The 24,786-nt window shown below is 40.4% G+C and overlaps 2 protein-coding genes across 4 annotated transcripts in view; one reads left to right on the plus strand and one right to left on the minus strand.

Moving 5' to 3' along the window:
- Positions 1-1,738: 1,738 nt before the first annotated feature.
- LOC309383846 (uncharacterized protein C3orf18 homolog) lies at positions 1,739-17,659 on the minus strand. 3 transcript variants are annotated; one of them, XR_014173932.1, is made up of 6 exons: positions 16,298-16,411; positions 10,721-11,128; positions 8,448-8,473; positions 8,022-8,151; positions 5,543-5,768; positions 1,739-3,827 (listed from the first exon to the last, which is right to left on the minus strand). XR_014173932.1 is itself a non-coding variant. In XM_081936790.1 (5 exons), the coding sequence occupies exons 2-5, from the start codon at positions 10,952-10,954 to the stop codon at positions 5,697-5,699; spliced, it is 462 nt and encodes a 153-aa protein (XP_081792916.1). In that variant the 5' UTR covers positions 10,955-11,128; positions 17,547-17,659; the 3' UTR covers positions 1,739-5,696. The 3 variants fall into 3 exon arrangements, 2 of the variants coding, with proteins under 2 accessions (XP_081792916.1, XP_081792915.1); XM_081936790.1 differs by lacking the exon at positions 16,298-16,411 and adding an exon at positions 17,547-17,659 and having other exon boundaries at positions 1,739-5,768; XM_081936789.1 differs by having other exon boundaries at positions 1,739-5,768.
- The window catches only part of HEMK1 (HemK methyltransferase 1, mitochondrial release factors N(5)-glutamine), a 62,974-nt gene continuing 55,809 nt past the window's right edge, over positions 17,622-24,786 (plus strand). Inside the window, exons 1-3 of the mRNA XM_081936778.1 lie at positions 17,622-17,771; positions 19,123-19,558; positions 22,126-22,217. Coding sequence (XP_081792904.1) covers positions 19,307-19,558; positions 22,126-22,217 — 344 coding nt within the window. The 5' untranslated portion in view covers positions 17,622-17,771; positions 19,123-19,306. The remainder of the gene's footprint in view (positions 17,772-19,122; positions 19,559-22,125; positions 22,218-24,786) is intronic.

A 24,786-nucleotide genomic window follows, 5' to 3' on the forward strand; every position in this document is an offset into this window, starting at 1 on the left:
TCTTCGCTACCGGTTCACAAATGTGAGCGTGAGCACGCACCCACCTCTGCACATGTGCAGGACCTTCCGTAAATGCGTAGAGCATCAAAAACGGGACGTGATGACATCCGGGCAGGTGGGAGGCATCTCCTGCCACCACCGCTACAGGTTTGCCCAAACCGGATAGAACCGGCTGAATTGCACCCCTGGATGGAACCCAAAGTTCAACAACCGTATACTGTAAGGCATTAGATGAGGAAGGCTTATAAAATGTGAACGAGGAGCAAAATTAGGACAAGGCTTTCTGAAACTGACAGGAAGGTTTGCAATTAGTTCTTACCATTTAAAATTGAAAAGTGCGATTGTGTCACCAAGATAAGGGCAGTTGGCAAGTGGAATCACATGTTCTTTGTATATCCGTAGCAACCTTCCCCAATGCAATGCCCTCTGGAATTATTCCACCTGGCAGGGCTAATATTTTTGCACTAAAGTGGGCTCATCAAGTCATCCGTGTTTTTCTCTCCCAAGAAGCAATGGAACCAGGAGAAGATCCCAACTCGTTTTGCTTGTTGTGGCCTACTGGGATCAGAATGTCTTTCTCACTTTTAGGGTGAAAATAAATAAAGCAGTGTATGGACTTCCAGACGCTGTTGCACAACAATCCCTATTGACTGTGCTGTTTAGGATTGAGGGGATTAGAACTTCTAGAGAGGTACCTGTTGCCCTCTGGTAGTACCACTAAGGCATAAGGCAGGGGTATCAAAGTCGCAGACCGTGGGCCAGATAGAACAGAATAGAATAACAGAGTTGGAAGGGTGTCAACTCATAAAGTTGCCATGGTGAGGAAAGGAGCGCATTCCACGCATACCTTCGGCTAGAGTCGGATCTCAGATTACTGCAGCAGGCTTGTGAGGGGTGTACCTCATTGGATAATGTGATTTATGACACAGACTGAGGGGAGGGAAGAAACAGGGGTAAAGTTCAGCTATAATTCAAATGAGGCTTAGATCTGACTGCAAAATGGTGCTCCTAATAAATGACTGGTTTTCCTTTGAAACTTGGCTCGAGGCTCATGAATCAATTAGGGCATCTTTCGGAAACCTGACAAAGGGACCTTGGAGGTCTTCTAATCCAATCCCCTGCTTAGGCAGGAAACCCTACACTGCTTCAGAAAAATGGTTATCCAGTCTCCTCTTAAAAAGGAGTGCTCTCCAGCATTCACAACTTCTGGAGGGAAGTTGTCCCACTGATTAATTGTTGTAACTGTCAGGAAATTTATCCTCAGTTCTAAGTTGCTTCTCTTTGATTAGTTTCCACCCACTGCTTCCCTCAGGTGCTTTGGAGAAAAGCTTGACTCCCTCTTCTTTGTGGCAGCCCCTGGGATCTTGGAACACTGCTATCATGTGCCCCCCCAGCCCTTCTTTTCATTATACCCAGTTCCATCATTCACTGGCCATGCCAACCTGTCATGCACTGGCCATGCCAATCCGAGTTTAGGAAAGAGGGGGGGAAATCATGATATGTCACATGACAACAATGTGACTATGGGAGTTTGATACCCCTGGCATGGGGGAAAGGAAGGAAGTGCCTTTCTGCTTAGCTTGTGTCATTCTGCTGCATGTTACGGTTTTCAATGTTATGAAAAGACAATTATGCCCCAGACAAGACAATTGTACCCTCTTACTGAGGGAACATTTGTAGGATCAAGCAAAATGAAGGGGGTGGAGGGGGTTTCCCCCATAAAATTCTTGATTTCACATAAATATTTTAATAGCATCTCAAATACAAGAATGTATTGTTACAGTTTTCTGAGTACATGTTAGAAAGGGCTATTGCATTAGAATACTGTGGTAGAAGAACCCTGACAAAATCTCTGCATTCCTCTCTTAAATCATCAGGGATACAACACAGGGATACAACAGAGAGGCTGCACCACAGAATGAAGTTTGCTGATCCAAGGGAACAGCCCTTTCTCTACTCATATTCATTCATACGGACTTACTGAATCATACAGAAATAATCCGTGGACCAAAAGTGCAGGGTTGTACCAAATACTCACTAAATTAATCATTCAGCCTCCGTGATTTAAAGTGTCTGAGAACTGAAGGATTTCCATTAATGGCACTTCACTGAACATCTCGCTGCATTTACAAAAACATATTTTCCAGTTTTGTTTTTTTTGTTTTTTGCATCTTTTGCATTTCTAATGATAGTGATTGAAAGAGAGAGACAATCCTGCCACTGAGAAACAGAAACCAGAAGGAAATAAACCTGATTATTATTTAGCAGTGGCAGCATTGCAAAGCACAGAGCAGCCTTTGGCAAACTGGAGCACATCAATTATTTTGGGGCAGAAACTCCCACCATTTCTAGGGAGTTGTATTTTCACCATATCTGTCAGCCGTAGGTTTAGAGATGGCTGGCAGAGAGCTTCTAAAGAATTGGCATAGCTATTGCCTGTAAAGAAACTGGCCAAAAGTTTCGGGTGCAATATCAGCAATCAACTAATTGGAAGGCAAACCAAAAGGTCTCAAAACGGCAGGATCTAGTACAGGTATGCGTGGTGGACCAGCAACTGCACTGTGGTCAGTGGAGCAAAATTACGGCTGCCCAAAATAAGAATTGCTCCTTTAATATCCTTTTTTTTTACCAGCAGCTTCTCTATAACAGTGTTGAGGAACCACAATCTCCCTAGACATTTTCCAGGGACAAGGGGAACTGGAATCCACCAATGCCTAGAAGCTCACAATTTCCCCAGGCATTTTCTGCAGAATTGCACAAAGTCTGGGTTCTAGCTTATTGATCTGAGTTGGGGAAACTGAATTCATGTTTAACTGAGGATCGTAGATTCATCTGGGTCCTTAGGAGTCATTTGAATTTTTTTTTTTAAGAATGAATAGTAATAAGACAGAAGAAATTGTTACTCATATCTGTGCAATTGTTCTTAAAGTATTCATTTTGACTAAGGAAGGTTTTATCACAACTTCCTTCTTACGTGTGTGATCCCTATCTTTCAAGTGGTGGAGGCCTGGGGGAGGAGGAGGAGGAGCTAACTTGGTTAAGAGGTATGTTTTTCGGAGTTAATCACTGTATTAACACATGTACGGTATAATAAACTTCTACAGAATTGCTCTGTGGTTGCAGAGAAAATCACTTCTGTCAAAATGCATGCACAGAAAAAAAAATGAGGTGACAGGACAGCGATAGCATTGATATATAGAGATACCCGCACCACATATATCATGCCATTAACTCATTGGTGTGACAGCCAAAAGTTATGCATGTATCATACAGATTTTGCCTTGTATGATTTCCACACAATTCAAGGAAGAACTGGATTGAGAAACATTTTTAAAATGTTCCTTTTGAAAAGAGATGGCAGATAATTTACAATCTTGAGAACACACACACAAAAAAAGAACTGCCAGCAAAACACACAAGGGACACACAGACATATTGCATCACTGCATGAAATCTCATTTGTACTTAATCTGCACTTTTTTCTGCCTTGATTAGCAGCGGATAAATGTAAGCATTCTGCCAGGGGCTGGTGATTGGGTTCCAAAATCTGTTGGAAAAGGTGTGCTTGCCCACAAACACTCTCCTTCGTACTGTTTCTCATTTACCTCTTGCAGCTGGAACCCATTACTGTGGCCTGTTATCCTTACTGATTCTTCACCAGGTGGTTTCCTTTAGCGACTGCCAAAGCAAATGGCTTTATGTCACGCGTATAACCCCTGCCCGGGCTCTGAAAGACAAGCCACTCCGAAGCAGCATCCGTGATCCGATTCTTTGCAAGGGGGAGAGGGGGAATGAGCTCTCCTTCCCCCATCTCCGTTTCACTGAAACTACAATAAACATGCATAGATATTTAACATTAGTTTTCACAGCAGGGATGGTTAACAGGAGGGGAAGTTGACTTGCTAGATCTGAAATTTTGTTTGGGTATTTTTTTGCACACGGAACACATAATTAGGCTGTAACTGTTCACCCAGCCTTCCAATTTTTCATCAGGAATTATTTTCTCTACAGTGATTTCTTTTGTGTCCCAGCTATTTTTTTGCTCCCTTTCTTTTTATTGATTTGTTGTAGCCCTTTATTGTAATGGCTCTTTTGTTTGCCTTCCTGGACAAAGCAATAGAAAGACAGGATAGAAATCCAATGTAAACGTAAATATAAGAGGCAGCTCCAGAAACAGGCAGAGTCGCCACCATGCCACAAGACAAAATATAACACAGATACTGGCTGCTCTTGCAGATTCCTGAGGATCTGTGCCATCGTGTGTGTGTGTGTGTGTGTGTGTGTGTGTGTGTGTTAGATAAATGTAAATAAAACTTGCTCCCAACTGTTTTCACTAATCCATTTAAAAAATGCAAAGCTTTTTTTTTAACAAGAGCCTTTGCTTAGCACAGGCCTCTTGGCATCTGTGCAATTATTGTTTGCTGTCCTTCCTTCCTTGCACCCAATTCCCAAATACCCCTGCCTCTCATTTCCAAACTGGAAACAAAACAAAATCCAAATTCTGTGCCCGAATCTCTTGTAAATGGTACGCTGCCCAGAGTCCCTTGTTGAGCTGGGCAGCTACTGAACCCAAATAAATAAAGTAAATAAATAAATATTCATTTTTAGTGACTGGAAGAAAATAAATTAGCTTAATAAATAAGTAACTCAACACTCTACCCAGCTGCCAATGGGATAAGCAAAATGGTCTTAGCCATAGTGATGGTATCCCAGTTATCTAATAAACAAATAATCTAGGTAGGCAGATGCATTTTTCCCTTAAATTGTAAAATAAGTGTGTTATCTCCATTTAGAACTGCTCTTATTATCAAGGTTAAAAAGTGTTGAGACTTTCCCATGGATTTCAAATGAGTTATTAGTCCATTCAAAATGGAGATGTGGGGATTTCTGATTATTTAATATATGCAAGAACATGCATATATAACACTATTTTTCCAAATACAATTTCATTTTTCTTTCTTTCTTTTTTCATTTCATTTCAGCCAATGCTGACTGGAGTGAATCATCTCAGGATTTACAAGTTAGCTTCATTGTTCTTATTTCTAAGATTCTTCCCCTATAATAAGAATTAGTGTTAAAAGAGGTGATCCTTATGCCCTGTGAGGTTTACCTCCTCTGTAAGACACAGAGGTTACTATTAGCAGTGCCTTCATTCCAGGTTATCCCTCCTCAAAAACCAGCTAGTAGAACACCTTACATTGTAGAAATCTAGTGGAAAGACAACAGCTAACTCTTATGATTACACTGAAGGGCAGCTTTTACTGCACCAGAGAAAATGAGATGGGATGACACCAATATATGTTGACAACTTTATACGTTCCAGGTTCCTAGGAGTTAAACCAACAGGATCATATTTTGGGTCTACTGCATAGTATAGCCCTAGCTGAATCTGCAGTCTCAAACTCTAGATATCTTTGTCAATATCTCAGGGAAGGAAGGCCTTAGGAATTGATGCTATTATTTCCAAAGCCTGTTACTATACTCGTTCCAATCATTGTATCTATAAATAACCTCTCATCTTCTATCATACATTACTTGGTACCTGCAACATTGCCAATCAAACTCTGCAGCATGGGGCAGTTTCTTGGCAAAGGAGCACTGGCAGTCTTGGTTCTTGGCCTCTTTCCCCCAGCGAGGATTGATAATCACTACCCACAGTAGCTTGCTAACTGGCTGGTGTCATCTTCCTGTATTCTTCATGCACTGATGGCATTCGCAACATCTGTGAACACAAGACGACTGGGTCTCTGGAGAACACCTTGATTTGCCTACAACAAGAGCAAAAAAAAATGGGGAGGGAGAGAGAAACAGATTTGCAAGAAATGCATTATTATTTCATTTTCATACCATTCTCCCAAAATTGCAAAATATTACACATTAATAAACATGCCACTACTGGATTAAAAGAAATAAAACATGGGAATAAAAATCCTGTTGACAAAAGTGTATGCTATATTTTTATAAAGATGCATTTTAGCATTATGTAACTACAGATATTTCTCAAGTTATGATCACTTGTTCAGCAACCGTTCAATTACAACAACGCTAAATGAGAAGCCGCTTACACAGGTCTGCTCTGTAGTACCTGCCCACAGCGCTCACCCATCCACCCACCTGCATTCCGTAGCACCTGCCCACAGCAACCACCCACCCGGCTACCCACGTTCTAATTCCTCCGGGCAACATCCACCTGTCCTACTCACCTCCTATTTGTTAACTCTCACCTGCTGGCCTGCTTCTCTGGGATTGCTTCTTCTTCCCATATTGTGGTCACGTGAGGTCCTTGCTTAATGATCCTCATAGTCCTAGTTTTATGATGGCAACTGGGATTTCCAGAATTATCATCGGCAAACAATGAGATCATGCGATGTCACACTTTACAACCACATCACTTAGATAGTATCCCAATTGCCATTGTAACCCGAGGACCCCCCGTAGTAGTAAAAAAACAACTTGCAACTCATCTTCAATATCTTTTAGCAAGAAGGAATCATTCTAACAAATGTTAAGAAGCTATTGATTTAATTTCATATTTTATTTGAATCAGTAACTGAGTGTTTTCTGTAAATAAAGCTCTAAATGTTTTAGAGCTTTAGAACAAAGGATAAGGAAGGGAAATAAAGAGGGAGCAAGAATATTACATAGAGACTTCCAGAAGAAGACCTATTTACATTATAGTATGACTCTCTATACAGGAGGTCCCAGAATCTGGCAACACTGAGATCTGTATTATTTATTATATATTTATATATCATAATAAACTATTATCTATTTCCTAATGAGGTGCAACTCTGTTCTCTTATCTTCATTCTTTTTTTAGGATACCAATAGGAACAGGACTCAATCCCTTTACATTAAATAATAGGAAGCAGCCTTGGTAGACTCCAAGGCTACTCAAGGCAACCTTTTGTTCCAAAGTGTAGTCCTCCAATATTTGCTCTTTGGGACCATTGAGGAATCTATGGCCCTCCATATGTTGCAGATCTTCAACTCTTAGCATCTCAGAGCTTGGTCACACCAGAGAGATCTCCTGGAAGTTGGAGTTCAGCAACATCTGGATGTTCATCATACATGTTCTAATGGAAATTAACTGAGTTTCTGTTTTTCGGTTACTGACTTTCCATTTCAGAATTAGGCAGTGAACCATCTAACATTCTGGCCCTGAACAGTCCTAATATACTCAAAACTTCCCAGGATATCCACCCTTCAAAGTATAATTGTTGTGTGTGATGAGTAGGACCTCTCCACATTTCTTCTGCCCTCAGGAAAATAGATCTACTGAATGAAAGAAGTACCTTGAAACACAAACATTTCAAGGTTTGTAGGTGGGAGATCAATTATTCAGATTCTCTTACTATATCTCATATTTTAATTTAGAAAAAGAATCTAATTCTAAAACGGGCAATATGAGAATAGCTATAGCTTCAAGTCCAGCAGAGAGACTCTCACTATCATCTAGCCTACAAGTATCCTCTCAAACTAGTCTTCCAGGTGTATAGGTTTTGATTTGGGCAATCTTTGGGGCCACACACAAATCTCCAGATTTGAGAGTAGAGCCTTGATGGCAAACCTTTCAGCACCGAGTGCTGAAAAAGTCACACAAAAACATCACCTGCTCGTGCTCATAGGGGTCTGCGCTCCAGAAAAGCCAAGCTTCTGGATTCTAGCGCACATGCGCGCCTAACGATTAGCTGGCCAGCTTGCATGCACAGGCTGGTTTTCAGCACTGCTGCACACATGAAAGGATCGTGCTCTGGAAAAGCCGAACTTCCGGGTTCTGGCTCACATGCAAACCTGACAATCAGCTGGCTGGCGCGCATGCACATACTAGTTTTTGGCACTGCCATGCGTGCAAAGGATAGTTGATCGCTGCATGCACATGCACGCCAGAAACACGGAAGACAAACAGACAAGGCTGCATGTGCCAGGAGACATGGCTTCGCATGCCACTTTGGGCACGTGTGCCATAGGTTCGCCATCACTGCCTTAGAGGTTTTATTGATGGGGGAAAAATGTATTACCTTGCTTTGGGCAGCCTGAACAGAAGCAGCGTCTCTGCCATGCTCCAGTAGTTCTTGCTCTAGCTCATCTTGTTCTTCTGCAGGATCAAAATTGTACATGGGCATGAGCTGGTGTCGTAACTTTTCCAGTCTACTCAGGAAATAGAGCGGGGAGAAAGAGAGAGAGAGAGTTCCATTACATGAAGCATCAAACCAAGAGAAAATCTAAAGTTTCCAGGTTTTACTTGGTAACTATTTAGGAACCAAATCTCCTGAGCAGAAAACCTATATCATATGCATATATCAATGCATTGTTACTTTTAAACTTGGGAAGAGAAAAACAGTCTCTGCTGTTTCAAATGTGAAGATTTTGGAGGGAGATTTCTGCCAAACAAACACTAGCAAGAGATAAAGAAACTGTTTAACAAATATGTACAGAACACTTACCGTTTCTTCTTCCGAATATACAAAACCTAGGGGGAGGGGGGGAAATTAGAAAAACGTTAGTGTCATAAGCAATTTTTCAGGGGGGATCCTTTGCATTGAATAATTGTAATGTGTACTTGAAACGGGAGAAGTTGTGTAGTTGTTAAGGGGTTGGACCAGCTTTGGATCTCACATGCCCTTAGCCATGGCAGGTCACGGGATGATTTGAGTCAATCACTGTCTCTCAGCACAATGCACCTCAAAAATGTTGTTGTGGGGGGAAGGATTATGTATGTTGCTTTTTGCTCTTGAACAGAAAGAAAGAATATAAAAGTAACAAACGCATGTGCACAAATTTGTGAAACACGCAATAAGATTTGAGAAAACACATGAATTGATTTATTAGATTTATATCAGCCTTCCTGTACTACAGCAACTTTGTAAAGTAGGATGGGCTGAGAAAGAATGATTGGCCAAAGTCGCCCAGTGGGTTTCTGTGGTGGACAAGGGACTAGAACTTGGGTCTTACTCACACTTAATACATCTGGCTTCTTTTAATGCAATTAATTTGGGGTGTAATCATGTATGGTGGACCTGCATACTGGGAAGAATGTTGCTGTCACCCAGTTCTTATTCTTAATGAGAGTGAGGGAATTATTTGGAATCTTAACATAAGTGTATTCTACTGAACAGCTAAAATCATTTAACAAAATTTTACTGCCTTTCCAAATAGGCTTTCTCACAACAGTTACAAGATATAATGATAGCAATCTAAAACAACCGAGGAAAACATCTGTACTGGATCATTGGCACCTTCAAATTAAGACTGTAAAATAAATCAAACCAGAGGGACACAATCTAGCATAACCTTTCTTAAAATGGAGCCGCTGCAAGAAAGTCTCTGCCTCTTTTCACAGGTTTTATTGACAAGGATATAAGCAGAGACCACTTAGTCAATCCAGAGTAGGAGAATACAAATGAAAGCAAGTCTTTAAATGATCTGTACATCTGTTTATGACTATATCTGTTTATCTAAATCAGGGCTCTCCTACCCATGGGCCCCGACCCACTGGGTCTTAGGCCATTCGGAATCAGGCCACAGAAGTGGCAGATGAATATGTGCAGGACCACGTGTATTCCCACTAGCATGGATGACCATGTGACAGCCGTGGCAAGGGGGGCGTTCCACCAGGTTCGCCTGGTGCGCCAATTGCGCCCCCTATTGGACCGGGACGCCTTACGCACAGTCACTCATGCGCTGGTGACGTCTCGCCTGGACTACTGTAACGCTCTCTACATGGGGCTTCCCTTGAAATGCACTCGGAGACTACAGTTGGTCCAGAATGCGGCCGCGCGGGTAATTATGGGGAGTACAAGGTACTCCCATGTGACACCTCTCCTGCGCGAGCTGCACTGGCTTCCTGTGGTCTATCGGGTGCGTTTCAAGGTCCTGATAACGATCTTTAAAGCGCTCCATGGCTCAGGACCTAGTTACTTGCGGGATCGTATCCTGCCCCATACATCCCTGCGACCCATTCGCTCGCACAGAGAGGGACTTCTCCAGGTGCCGTCCACCAGACAGTGCCGAGGGGCGGCGCCTAGGAACAGAGCCTTCTCTGTGGCGGGCCCAGCCCTGTGGAATGACCTCCCTCCGGATATTAGGGCTACCTCTGACCTCCGCTCCTTCCGTGTAAAGCTCAAGACCCACCTATTCCAAGTAGCTGGCCTGGCTCAACCATAATTTGATCATATCGCTCCTGACGGGTTTTTAATTTTGTAATTTTATTTAGGGGATTTTAAATTGTGATTTTAATTGTTTCCATTCATCTGTCTACCTCCTCCACGTACACGTATACATCTTTATTCTTGTGTATGTATTGTCCATATTTGTATTTTATGTGTTTTTTATTGTACGCCGCCCCGAGTCCTTCGGGAGAGGGTGCGGCTAACAAATAAAATTTTATTATTATTATTATTATTATTAAGAGGTGAACAAGTGCATGCACATATGCTCCATTTGTGTGAGAAGCGTTCCCCACGCACTCGCTTGCTAGCCGCTTATGTGGAAACATCCCCTCTCCTCCCCCTGCCAGTCTACAAAACCAAAATGCTTGGGGAACTGATCTAAATCATGTATTAGTTTAACAATTGTTGCAAAGGGACTACAATTCTTTGTTAAATCAAGGACCGGATTCCTTCTACAGGAATTTTTTTGCAACCCTAAACTCAAGAGGTTAATCTCAATTGGCATACAATTTGGTAGTTACATTCCCAAACATAGTCTCAAGTCTTACCACTGCTACTGCCAAACCGATAACAGTAATGATGCCAAAGGACAACAGCATGGTCTCCATGACTGGGCCATTGCTGACCACATCTGGAATGTTGGTGCTGATAAAGCTGCTGGGTTCAGGTGTCATTGCAACAGTTTCTGATCCAGTCTCATCAATAGTTATCCCATGATCTGTCTCAGGCCTGGTAGTGCCACTGAGGTACAGATTGCTTACAGTGGGTGTTCTGTAATTCATCTTTAACCAGAATGCTTTATTTCTTTTCCATTTGTTTGAATGATGGTTTCAACCACAATGTTCTTCTTTTTCGGTTATGAACTCATCATTTCTCTTCTTCTGTAAAGATGGGAATTTTTTTCTGCTTATTATCTTTAATGGCTCTTCTGAAATGAAGTTCTTGTTGACTAACACCTAAGCATAGAAAGAGAGAGAGAAAGGGGATAATTATCTTGCACTGAACTGTAAACATTTCTGTATCTACATCACAGATGCAAACCTCAGGAAAATACTCTTTGCCTAAAGTCAAGCATATTTACTCATGACCAAGATGAAAAGTCAGCTGGGGACTTCCTAGTTCATAACCTCAACACTGACAGTGTCATTCCATTATTCTGTTCAAAAGTCCAGCTGCATTGATCTTTTCCATCCTCTTTTGCTGGACTAATGGATTTTCTCCTCTTTCTAAACAAATTATATTTGAGGGTCCATTTTATGCCAGCATTTGTACTAAGATTACGAAATCATTGTGTTGTGCTTAACCAATAAATACAGAATAGAATACAGAATAACAGTGCTTTAAATGATCTTGAAGGTCTTCTTGTCCAAACCCTTGCTCAGGCAGGAAACCCTATACAATTTCAGACAGATGGTTGTCCAATCTCTTCTTAAAAACGTCCAGTGTTGGAGCATTCACAACTTCAGGAGGCAAGTTGTTCCACTGATTAATTGTTCTAACTGTTGGGAAATTTCTCCTTAGTTCTAGGTTGCTTCTCTCCTTGATTAGTTTCCATCCATTGCTTCTTGTCCTGCCTTGACAAGTGGGAATTCCAAGTTTCAGAATCAGAGAAGAGACAGCAAAGGAGGCAGAATGAGAACTAGACAATAGAAAGGCAACACATAAGAGGCAGATGAGCCCATAGAAGGAATGGGAACCTGGTAAACGTCTCAGAGGGATTCATCCTAGTTTCTTGGATGGGAAAAGCAGGGGGGCGAGGGGTGGGGCAGAGAGATGTATTTTCAAACTTGCAAGATTCTGCTACTGTAAATTATAATAAGAGTGTTAATAGTCATGGTTGGTGCTTCTTGTCTGGTCTAAGGGCTGATATATGTTGTGTATTTCTTTGGGTTGGTGTCAAAAGAAGCTCTGAATATTTTTAATATTTCCATTATGTCCTATCAGTGCATTTACAATTACTCAAACCAAGGCAATCACTCACCAAGGAAGATATTTAACCTGTTAGGATTATCTGTATTTATAAGGTTGCTAGAGTTTACAGGATATGACCGGGTTACTGCAAAAGTATCATCTGGGAAGTTCGGAATGAAATTAGAGTCAGGGAAAGCAAAACAAAGCGCATGTAACTGGATTTATTTATTTATTACATTATTCTATTGTTCTATTAGAGATTCTGTTTCCTATTTGTTGGATTTTTAATAGATTTCAATTTTATTTTTAATTATTAATGCTATTAATATAGAGAAGGATAATAGTCCAGAGAGTCCAAATGACCACTTAGACACCATCCATTGCAGATGATAGATAGATAGATAGATAGATAGATAGATAGATAGATAGATAGATAGATAGATAGATAGATAGATAGATATAGATAGATAGATAGATAGATAGATAGATAGATAGATAGAGAGAGTGTGTGTATAAAATGCTCAATGTATTTTTCATGTAAATATATTTTTTAAATAAGAAAATGGTACTCATGCAAAGGAAGGGTTTTAAGGATCAAGACAGAAAAGGCAAGTTGAACAACATAACATGCTGAGTGTGTTTCTTATCTACCCAATGCAAAGCTACATTCTTTGATTTGCTCTACGAAAATAACCTGAAAAGCAGTTTTAAAACACAGGATGAAGAGGAAGATGCAGTAAGGAGAAAGTAAGTATTAGTGATGCACTTTGTAATTTGATGCATGGCTATCTTAAAGGACAATCCTTACAAACTTGCTTGACTGATTATTTATTTATTCAATTTTTATAGCTGCCCATTCCAGTCAATGACTCTAGGCAGCTTATAATTATGTGCCAGCAAGTCATTGTCTGGGATGATTTGTCCCTGACCAATTGTGTACCCCTCAGTGCCATAATTGAGTCTATCCATCTTGATACTGGCATACACTTTTTCTTTTACCTTTCATTTTTTCCAGCTTTGTAGACTGCTCAAGAAAACTAGGTTTTCACATATTGTGTCCAAAAGAAGATATATACAGTATGACTTTGGTCATTTGAGCCTTAAGGAAGAATTCTAGGTTGATTTATCCAATTATCCATTTGGTTTTTTTCTTGGTTGTCTATGGTATTCTCAAGAGTCCTCTCCAAACACCAAAGTTCAAAAACATAAACCCTATCTTTATTCTTCAAAGCCTAACTTCCAGAGACTCACAGGGGAAATCACTGCCTGTTTAATTCTAATCTTTGTTGGGATAAACACATCATAGCATCTGAATATCTTTTCCAAGGCTGCCATTCTAAGTGCTGGCTGTGATGATTTCTTGACTGCTTGATTGTCATTAGTTTGGTCTTCTTTATTTAATCAGAGACTCTATAACCAATCTGTTTCACTTTTTTTTCTGGACTATGGTTTCTTATCCTGTGTATTAATTTCTCATGCGGACAATGAAATGTTCTGGAATTCCCATTTTCCAAAAGACAGTCTACAGTTTGGCATGATTGACACAACTGAGGCACTTTCTAGGAAGCACATGCTACCTTCTCTTTTGTATTTTTTGTGTATCGAGAATAAGTTTCTTGTTCTTCAACCTTTCCCAAAACCAGCTTGAGAATCTAGCATTTTCCTTTTCGTATAAGATGCTAATGTTTACTGAATGATCTAAGCATTCTTTTGCCAGCATGTGATGATATTGTGGACGATATCGTAGCCTTGGTTACATTTTATATTTATTTCTTCATATTTATTATCTAATTATTTTCATTCCCATGTTGTCACTGCAGCTGTCAACCATGTTGACATATTCACAGAACTTTCAACCATGATCGCAACATCTCTTCTCACAAAAGTCAGTGGTAGTTCAAACCCTTCAACAGATATGGATAAGACACAAAACTAACACAACTTAGGCACTTTAGTCCTAAAAAAGTGGTAACGTGTAAAACAAAAGGCAATTTGGACAACTTGTCTTAACTAGTCTTTCCCAACATGCAATCCCTCTGTGGCTCAAACAAACATGCCAAAAACTGATCATGACCAAGTTTTTACAATACAATACAATAGCAGAGTTGGAAGGGACCTTGGAGGTCTTCTAGTCCAACCCCCTGCCTAGGCAGGAAACCCTATACCATTTCAGACAAATGGCTATCCAACATCTTCTTAAAGACTTCCAGTGTTGGGGCATTCATAACTTCTGGAGGCAAGCTGTTCCACTGATTATATCCAATTTATATCTTACTTTCTCTTGCTAGTCAGATCAGTTTTGCTGCAGGCAGGCTGGGTAAGAGTAATTATTAGTCAGGCCTCACTCAGACTTTCCACTCAAGGAAAAGGAATTTTCGTTATTGTAATGCCTGCAGAGAGAAGTAGTCTGAAGTAAATCTAGCATCTCTCTTCTTTCCCAGGGCTTATATTTGACAGGGCAGGAGGAAAAGAAAGAAATTTACTGTATTTTTGGAGTATAAGATGCACCTTTTTCCTCCAAAAAGAGGCTGAAAATCTGGGTGCATCTTATACATCGAATACAGCATTTTTTTGCCTCCTGAAGCCCCGCCCCCTTTACAAAAATGGCCGTGCATATCCTTATGGAGGCTTTCAGAGAGCTCCTGGGGGCTGGGGAGAGCAGAAATGAGCAAAAAAATGTGCTGGTTTTTGTCCCCACAGCACTCTATAAGCCTCCATAAGGCTATGCATGCAATTTCTTAGACCACAAACGGGCCCATTTTCGTGAAAAATGGGGTGTTTGGGCTCATTTCCCCCCCCCCCCCGGAGTACTCTGCAAGCTCCCCCAAAGCTATTCATGTGTTTTATTTGGGGGGGAAAACAGGCCCGTTTTCGCAAAAAAACGGCCATTTTTGGAAGTTTGCAGAGTGCAAAAACTTTTTTTTCCTTTCAGAAAGCTCTTTAGTTAGAGTGATTGATAAGAATTATATTGCTCAAGTGCTGTACCAGCAGAAACAAAGTTTTAGGTGCTACAGGTTGTCAGTGATTTCCTTCTCCAGCACATGGATAAATACACCTAGAAACATCTACCTACCTACCTACCTACTCTCTCTCTCTCTCTCCCTACCTACCTACCTACTGTATTTCTCTCTCTCTCTATCCCTCTCTCTACCTACCTACCTACTCTCTCTCCCCCTACCTACCTACTGTATTTCTCTCTCTCTCTCTCTCTCTATATATATATATATATATATATATATATATATATATATATATATATATGAGAGAGAGAGAGAGAGAGAGAAATATATATATATATATATATATATATATATATATATATATATATATATATATATATATATATATATATATATATATATATATATATATATCCCTTTATCTACCTACCTACCTAACTACTCTCTCTCCCTACCTACCTACTGTATTTCTCTCTCTCTCTCTCCCCCTCTATCTACCTACTTACCCACTCTCTCTCTACCTAGCTACTGTATTTCTCTCTCTCTCTATCCCTTTATCTACCTATCTACCCAACTACTCTCCCTCTCGAACCCTCTATCTACCTACCTACTTTTTTAAAAATTTGCCTCTTCAAAAACTTGGTGCGTCTTATACTCCGGTGCACCTTATACAAAAAATATGGTAGATTGGCAGCTGGGGTGGGGGGGACAGCTCCAGAGCAGAATGCAGGTGATTGCTCTCCCTTTATTGCTCAAGATGACAGGTGCTCCTACTCCCCATGGCCTGTTCTGTTCCCATCCATGCCCTCAATTCTTTGCTGGGTGTACCTTGCATATCCCCAGCTCTGCCAGGGACATCAGCACCTACTGAGATAATGCCTAGGTGGAAAGGAATTAAGCCCTGGTCTTATCCCAGAGGTACATCTCAGATCGAGAAAATACTCCCAGGCCAAGATCGCTGCCCCCCTTCTACCCACAGCCCTCAGATTAATCCCTTCGTTATTTTTGGAGGCTTCGGAAAGAGAGCGCCTGCCTGAGACCGCCTATAATTTAAGGAGTGACGCCGACTCCTAGGTCAAGCGAGGAGGATGGGTTGTGCGGATGCGTGTCCCAGGGAGTGGAAGACTCTGGCCCGGCCCTCTTTCGCTAAAGCAGGCTTTCAATGGCCGTCCGAAGGGACAGCAGTAATCGGATTGTTTTGCTGGAGGCTGGGCTGCCTGGGGGCGTCTCCCGCTTTGCTGCAATTCGGATTACCTGCATCGGAGAGGAATGAATAGCTGCCGGGGTGCTGGCACGGTCTGACGTGCCATTGTGCTTTCCAGGATGCTACAAGCAGCCTCACCCCGTTTCTGCCGCTGTCCCTCTTAATCTCCTGCTTTGATCTCTCCTTTCCCCGAGATTGGCTAACACGGGACGGCGCTTTGGTTAAGGATTGGGCCGGTTGGCATGTCACTCAGAAAAGAGGAGGAGGCTTGCAAGCTCCCAAGTCCGGGAATGCAAAGTGAGATTTACGTGGTCCAGGCTGGCTCTCAGCGTTGGGCTAGTGGGAAAATAATACCTTGGGAGGTGCACGGCCTTATTAGGGATGATTGTGGGTGACTCCCCGAGGATTCCCTTCCTGTGCCTCCTTTTGTTGGAATGAACTCACCGTCCTGCACGGAGAGACGATGATTTTTTACTACCTTTTGGAAATCGGGCATCTAAATTATGTTCAAGGTGTGGGATATGTAATTAGTAACCTTGACTATCACTAAGTGTTGTATCTTTTTATTCTTGATGAATGTATTTTATTTTCCTTATGTACACTGAAGAGCATAGGCACCAAAGACAAATTCCTTGTGTGCCCAATGACACTTGGCCAATAAAGAATTCTATTCTATTCTATTCAATAAAATCGCTCGTGTAATGGACGTGGGGAAAGCATTTCTGCTCCCTTCCCTCCCCTCCCTCCCTCCAATTTTGAAACCGCAAATACTTCATAAGAAATCACTACTTCGGTGAAGTTTCTGTTCGGCACTATAATGAAAGTCGTTAAAAATGGTTTAAAACAAGGTAATCCTAATCCACGGATAAGGCTAAACAGGGTTCAAAACATGATATCTGGTCAAGCCATGGATTGAGTCTACTATGTCTATTGCCAAGCCATGATTTGCTTATTTATGTTTAGCTAAATAACGCTAGATCACAGTTAGGTTTAGCGTGCTTATTAACAACGATTTACTGAGGGAGGGTGTTGGTTGGTTTTCATTTGCTCTGAACCCAGCCAAACAAATCACAGAATAATTTAAGGTGGGAATAAATATATGATTTAGATTTAGAGTTAACTTTATTGTACACTTATTAAATGTATACTAATCGGTATACATTTAAAATGAAGTTTCGTTGCATACATGTATGAGAGGGCCATCTGCCAAGAAAATCCAAATGAAGCACGCAAGACTAAAACTCGATTCAAAAGTGGCGTCAGTTTTTCATTAATCCTGAACTTCTTTAGCAAAATTACCTCCGGTTTCCACGCGGCGTCTCCCTTGTCCCGTTCAACGCGCTCCGAAAAAAAAAGGATAAGGGCATTTCGGAAGGTGGAGCTTTGGCTCCCTCGGAACCTCGTTTCAATGGCGCTGTTGGCAGCCGAGCAGAAGCGTTTGCCGCTCGCACCGGAAGAGTCGTTCCCTCTCGAGCATCTGATCTCCACCATCCGACGAAGATTTGCAGTTTTTCCTTCTCACAGGTAAAAGCTGAAAGTCTCTGTCGTGCCCAAAGAAGACGCATGTGGCGTCTCCCCCCCCCCCTTTCATTCAGTATGAAGGTGTCTGTGTTTGATTTCATATAACGTACACTTTGGTACTTGCAAATGCTGGGCGAAGGCCAGCAAGTTTTCAAAATGTGGATGGATTCTTAGAAAAGATTTTAAAAGTTTATGACGAAAGATTAAGTGGATTCAGATTAAGGTTCTATAATTGTAGGTCCGGTTGTAATGTCTATGGAGATTCTCAGTCATCCAGCTCATGGTTGTCACGCTTTTTCAAGAGGCAACTGGTTGGTTGTCACACTTTTTCAAGAGGCAACTGGTTGGCAACTTCTTGGTTTTTCTTTGAAGACATTTCACTTCTCAGTCAAGAACTGAAGAAGCTTCTTGGATGAGAAGTGAAACATCTTCAAAGAAAAATCAGAAAGCCCAGTTGCCTCTTGACCTCCCGTTGTAATTAACAACTTATTTAACAGATTTTATAAGTTCCATGCACATCAGTGAGGACAAAGGATAAGTAATTTTTTTTAATGGAATAAATGAACTGCCCTTTAAGAATGAGAAAAATACAAGGGAGAAGCTTCCTTTTTTGTCTGGTCAAACCCTGTTCAACTAGGAGACTCAATTTTGTTAAAGTATAATGTGTGAATCTAGCTGTTATAATTCAGAAATAATGCTTAGTGTGTGGCACAAAAGCTCTGGTTTTTGTTTATGCAGCCATCTATGATTAAACAAATAACAGCCTTGTGTGATGACGGTGAAGATTCCTCACATGCTCAGTTCAGCAGTGTACTACAGTATATGCAGCATAAAGTATTGAGAAGGCCCCACAGTATAGCAAATCTCATTAGATTCAAAAGAGATAGATTGCCAAGTTTCAAAAGCATTTGCTAGAGCTGATCGTGCTTGATTTTATTTCACTATAATTGATCTGATAGAATTAAAATGTTATGATGTTAAAATGGGATGGGGGTGAACCATTTAGAAGTTATGTAATGTACAGGTTATAACGTAACACCAAAAAGGTTGGTGTATCGAGAAGCAACAATTGACAGTTATTTCATATAATATATAATGTGTCTATGTGTGAGAAGTTGTGTCTATGTATGCAATTATTTGAAAAGTGAAGGGGACTTTAATGTGCTGTATTCAGTGAAAGCAACGTGGCCACCTGAGTGGTGCACGCTCAGAAGAACGTTGCTAAAGATACAGTTGTAAAAAAAAAATCCCATGTTAACATAATATATGATACTGTAATGTTCTATTTTTTCTGTGCAAAGTAAACCTGTTTTGAATTGGAAAAAAATCATTTATTTATCTCTCCATCTCTTAGTGTTCTACTAGGACAAGATGGCATTTGAATCTGACACTGATGTTCTTCTCTACAAAAATGATGAGTTCAGAATATTGTGCCATGGTGATGTATACTGTTACACAACACTACTGACAGAGGCCCTGCAATAGTCCTGCAAAGAAGAATCAGTGCTTATACCTAAAACTGATATTTTTCTGAAGCAATGACACCTTTCAGTAGTGTTTTTTACAGGAAGATTTTGTGTCTGTCCTCTTACCATGGATATTTTAGAATTGAAGATACTCTTCTAAATCTCTGGCACAGACTTCTGAGAAGTTACTCCTATTATAAAGCCAATTTGGTCTCGGCTGTTGATGTGGTCAAGTATTGGCAAAGAGTGTTTGAGGAAAACAATATTCCAGAAGCACTGACATCCTCTGAATACATTGTGTCTCATGTCCTAGGAGCAAAAACAGTTAAGTGGAATGGGTGAAATTAGAGCTATAGTAGTGACTGGTGTGTGTGTGTGTGTGTGTGTGTGTGTGTGTGTGTTGTATTTGTACTGATAAATAAATAAAGGGAGACTAGTAGAGATCTATTTCGAGCTAATTAGCTCTCATCAGCTAGCCATACCCTTACTGGGATTTGAACCTGGGCTGTATTATATCTTAGGCAGGAGTCTTAGCCACTAAGCCACAGGCTCGCCTCCTTATCAGTTTCATATCATATATATATAATTTTTCTGTATCTCTGCTATACTGTGGTGATTGTCCAAATATTTTCAGTCCAAAACTGTATGATTTAATGTAATATGTGTATGCGTATGTGTGTACTGAGCACCAAAATGGTTTTTTCAGGATCAATCTTACCTGTGCTTTGGCACATAACAAATCTCCCTAAGAGATAAGTAACACTTCTTGCAGGCAAATTGTAGCTTGGGCGTGCTTCCAAAGAATTGTGCTGGTCAAAGTACTTGGAATTGTTCGCTGTTTGCAATGGCATTGGCTTTTAATATATCTTTTTCTTGATTATTAAGTACAGCAGATGTATATTGTATGTGTCTTCATTTGCCATAGAATATAATGGTATAAGCTCCTACTCCTGCTTCATAATTAGAAATTAGGTTTAATAAGAAGTTAGAAGAAAAATAAATAGATAATGAAATTACAGTGAAGGCATGAGGTAAAAAAAGAAAACATCTGAAGCTAGTTCACACCAACATCATTCACTCCAATCTTCCCTACCTTTCTGCCTATTCATATCATCATCTCCATCATGTTGATGAACCATGTTCCACATTTTTCCCCTACATTTATAGCTTTCTCAGCCAATTGAGTTATATATTCTTTACCTGCAGCTTTATCAGTTTTGGCAAGTAAGTGTTTATTACTTCCTTTTCTTCCACGTTAGGCACTAACATTTTTTTTCTTGGGTACTAACATTTTTATCATGATCACCAGCTATAACTGCTTGGTAAACCATGGATTTTTTAGTAATTAGAAAAAGTGTAAACAGCCTTAATCCTACCTGTGTCACAAGTAGCTTAGCATATCTAAAGTGCAATTCTTCTTAAAAGGTGTTCAGATTAAAAACTGCCTTTATATTTTAAGAAACCCGCAAAAATAAATAGTCACCATATAGGGGAAGATGGGCAACATAAATAATTAACAAATAAAAATAGATAACCTGCATACAGTTTTATATAGCTAATACATTTCATTTCACTGATGCTCGTATCACTGAATGTGTTCAAGCAGAGGCAGAACAACCATCTCTTAGCAATGCTTTTAAATTGGATTCCTGCACTGAGCAGGAATTTGGATGTGGTGGCTTAAATTTCCAACTCTGTGATTTTATCATTTCCCACTGTATATATTTGTTAATATTGATATTTAGCATTAATTATATTGCTTTGTCTCAGAGTACGTATACTAAGTAATAAATTTAAATTGCAGGAAGATAGCTACTGATTTAGGGTTTTGGGGGGAAATGTTGGAATTTGTAAAATATGACCAAAAATATTTCATTTGGAAGAGGATTGATGAAAGACAGAAATTAAGAGTGTTGAATTAGGAAATATAGAAGAGTAAAGAAATTAAAGTACTCACCTATTTTTCTTACTGTAGATGGTCAGATACCATCAGTGTCAGTGGTGGGTTCTCGGCGGTACGGCACGGTACGGGCATACCAGTGGTAGCTGGGAGCAGCAGCCACCATACCAGAATGGTGGCTCGTTTGGCCCACCCGCCTGCCCACGTTCCTTACCACTTTTTGATGCAAATCGGCCAATTGCGCACGTGCGCACAGCATGTGGCTCATGCACGACCTCCTCCAAGCAGCTGAGTGTCGCTGGACAGTAGCATGTGCAGCATGCATGTATGATGAGGACGCCCGGTCCCGTTGCAGCGTACCGGTTGCGACGGGATCCAAAACCCATCACTGATCAGTGTATATAATTAATTCAATGAAAATTAGCCTTTATGAGCTATTCTGGTTAAAGGAAGAGATAAGGCGATTTGTTAGTGGAGCCATTTATGCAGATATTGAATTTCCTTTAATTGGATGCTGGAGAGGCATCTGTCAAATATGCTTTTAATTGACAGGCTAGTATAGTAGATAAGAAATTTATCGACTGTCAGCCTTCACGTTGCCAGCTTTGAACCTCTTTTTTTGCCAGTGGTTACCTGAAATGGGAATTACACTTGTTTACTATTTATCTGTCATACAAATTATTATGAGCCTCTCGCATTTAGAAGCAGTATGGCCTTGAAAGGAATTTACAATGCTGAAATTGTTGCTATTCTCCTTTGCTGATGTTAGTTAAGCCTTCACCACCATCTCCCCAAAGGAGAGAAAGTCCAGTGTTTCCGGATGACATCAAATTGTGGTGGCATATCAGAATGTCATCCAACATACTGGATTAAATGGATTTAGTTTTTCCGTAATTTTTAAAAAAATAATGGACATATATTTATGGTGAGTAGGTGACTGTTTTAGAAAGAACATGTAGACTTTGTTTAAAATAAAATATTTGTTATTCAGTTCCAGAGTCTGAATGCCAGCAGCATATCTGCTCCCCTTTCAGCAAAGCAACAAAAACAGATCCAACAGCTCTGTGCTAAACGACTACAACGGTAGGCACTCTGGTCTTTCTATTTTCATCCATGAGTTCTTTATAAACATGGAGCAAGTAGAAACTAAAGCAGCCAAATTGCAACATCACCTAATTTGAAGCCTTCTCTGTGTCCCGAAATATTGGGGGAAAAGAGATATGAGATATGTATATAATTCTTTTTAAGAGAGACAATATCAAGATAACCCAGAAAGGAGATATACCACCACTACCACCACCACCACCACCACCACCACCACCACCACACACAGTTGAGTTAGGAATAAGCAATAAAAGAGAGTTCAATAATATTAACTATCCCCTTTATGGCAAAATTGTAGATTTGCATTTACTGTGTAATTAAATTATGAGTAAATCTGTTTGAAATCTATGAAGCTGTACTAAGAATTGCATCAGCAAAGAGATGTTAGAGCTAGCAGACCTAGTAATATTTACTAGCTTAAATTATAATAGGTAAAAATAAAGGTTTCCCTCATCCAGTCGTAGGGGATGGTGCTCATCTTTGTTTCTTAGCCAAGGGAGTCAGTGTTGGCCACAGTCATCTCCATGATCCTCTAGTCAGCATGACTATACCCTGAGGTGCAGAGAACGCTGTTACCTTTTCACCGACGTGGTACCTATTTATCTACTCACATTTGAATTCTTTTGAATGGCTAGATGGGCAGAAATGGGCAAGTAACAGGAGTCACTCAGTTGGACGGTGCTCGGGTCTTAAATCCAGACTGTCAGCTTTCCAACTGACAAACTCAGTGTCTTTAACTGCTGAGCCATCACAACCCTCCTAAATTATCATGCAAGTATTAAATAAAGGAGTTATTTTGAGCAAAGCAGGTGTCAGATAAGGTACTTCACCCATTCTAAACGAAAATATTTATTGGGAGGGTAATTGATTCATTTATTACTTTTGGTTTCTTGCAAGTTGAAATTAGCACTATTTGAAAATATCAAACAGTTGCACTTTCTACATATGAGTTACAATTAATTTTAGCAATTATTCATTGAAATAGACTACTTCTAAGAAAAGTTTAACTTGATTGGAATTGATTGTTTCAGTAGTTTGAATTTACTTGCTTGCTTTCTGTCTAATTCTAAATTAACAATAGTTTATAGTTCATTTTCTTTTTGGAACAAATAAGTTACACATGGGTTGCAACAAGTGAGGGTTAACTTGTTCTGTGTATGTTGGTGGTGCACACTTGGTATTCCCCTTGAAGAATCAGATGAACATTTTTTGGGTGTTCCTGATCCATTTGGGTCACTGGAGTCAGACGTGGCCTCTGTGACATGATTCAATTTACTCAGCTTAGATTCATTTATCAGCTACAAATTTATTTGGACAGTAATGTTCTTTTGGAAATCTCTCTCTCTCTCTCTCTCTCCCTCCTCCCTCCCTCCCTCTCTTTGATTAGTGTTTTATATGTGACTAACTTCTATAGGTCCAAAGCAGAACTGTTGGGTTATTACTGTATTTTTTGGAGTATAAGACGGATCTTTTTTCCTCAAAAAAGAGGCTGAAAATCTGGATGTGTCTTATACATCAAATACAGCATTTTTTGCCTCCCAAAATCCCACCCCTTCACCAAAATGGCTTTGCATACCCTTAAGGAGGCTTTCAGAGAACTCCTGGGAGCTGGGGAAAGCAGAAATAAACAAAAAATGGGCCGTCCCCCCCCCCAGCCCCCAGCAGCACTCTCTAAGCCACCATAAGGCTATGCATGCAAATTTTTTTACAAAGAAAGGGCACGTTTTCGTGAAAAACGGGCCATTTTGGGGAGGTTTGCTGAGTGCAAAAACTTTTTTTCCCTCTTTTGGAAAGCTCTTTAACTGATTGATGAGAATTACATGGATCAAATGCTGTTCCAGCAGAAACAATGTCTTAAGGTGCTGCAGATTATCAGCAGTTTCCTTCTCCAGCACATGGATAGATACACCTGGAAACATCTACCTACCTACCTACCTACTCTCTCTCTCTCCCTACCTATCTACTGTATTTCTCTCTATCTCTTTCTATTTCTCTCTCTATCCCTCTACCTACCTACCTACGCACTCTCTCCCTACCTACCTATTGTATTTCTCTCTCTCTCTCTTTCTCTCTCTCTCTATCCCTTTATCTACCTACCTATCTACCTAACTACTCTCTCTCTCTCTCTCTCTCCCTACCTATCCTGTTTCCCCGAGAATAAGTCCGCCCCGGAAAATAAGCCCAATCGGGTTTTTGAGCGCATGCCCTAAAATAAGCCCTCCCCTGAAAATAAGCCCTCCCCCGAAAATATTGCAACGCAGCAGCAGCCATGAGGTGACCATGCTTGCCGCCTCCTGCACCTCAAAAATAATAAGACCTCCCCGAAAATAAGGCCAAGCGCTTATTGCAGGGGTAAAAAGAAAATAAGACCCTGTCTTATTTTTGGGGAAACACGATACCTACTATATTTCTCTCTCCTTCTTTCTCTCCCTCTCTATCCCTCTATCTACCTACCTACTTTCTTTTAAAAATTGCCTCTTCAAAACCTTGGCGCGTCTTATACTCCAAAAAATACGGTAACTGAGAACAGCCTGTACGTTTATTAGTG

This window comes from Natrix helvetica (genome assembly GCF_964273705.1).
Source record: "Natrix helvetica genome assembly, chromosome: 1".
NCBI lineage: Eukaryota > Metazoa > Chordata > Lepidosauria > Squamata > Natricidae > Natrix > Natrix helvetica.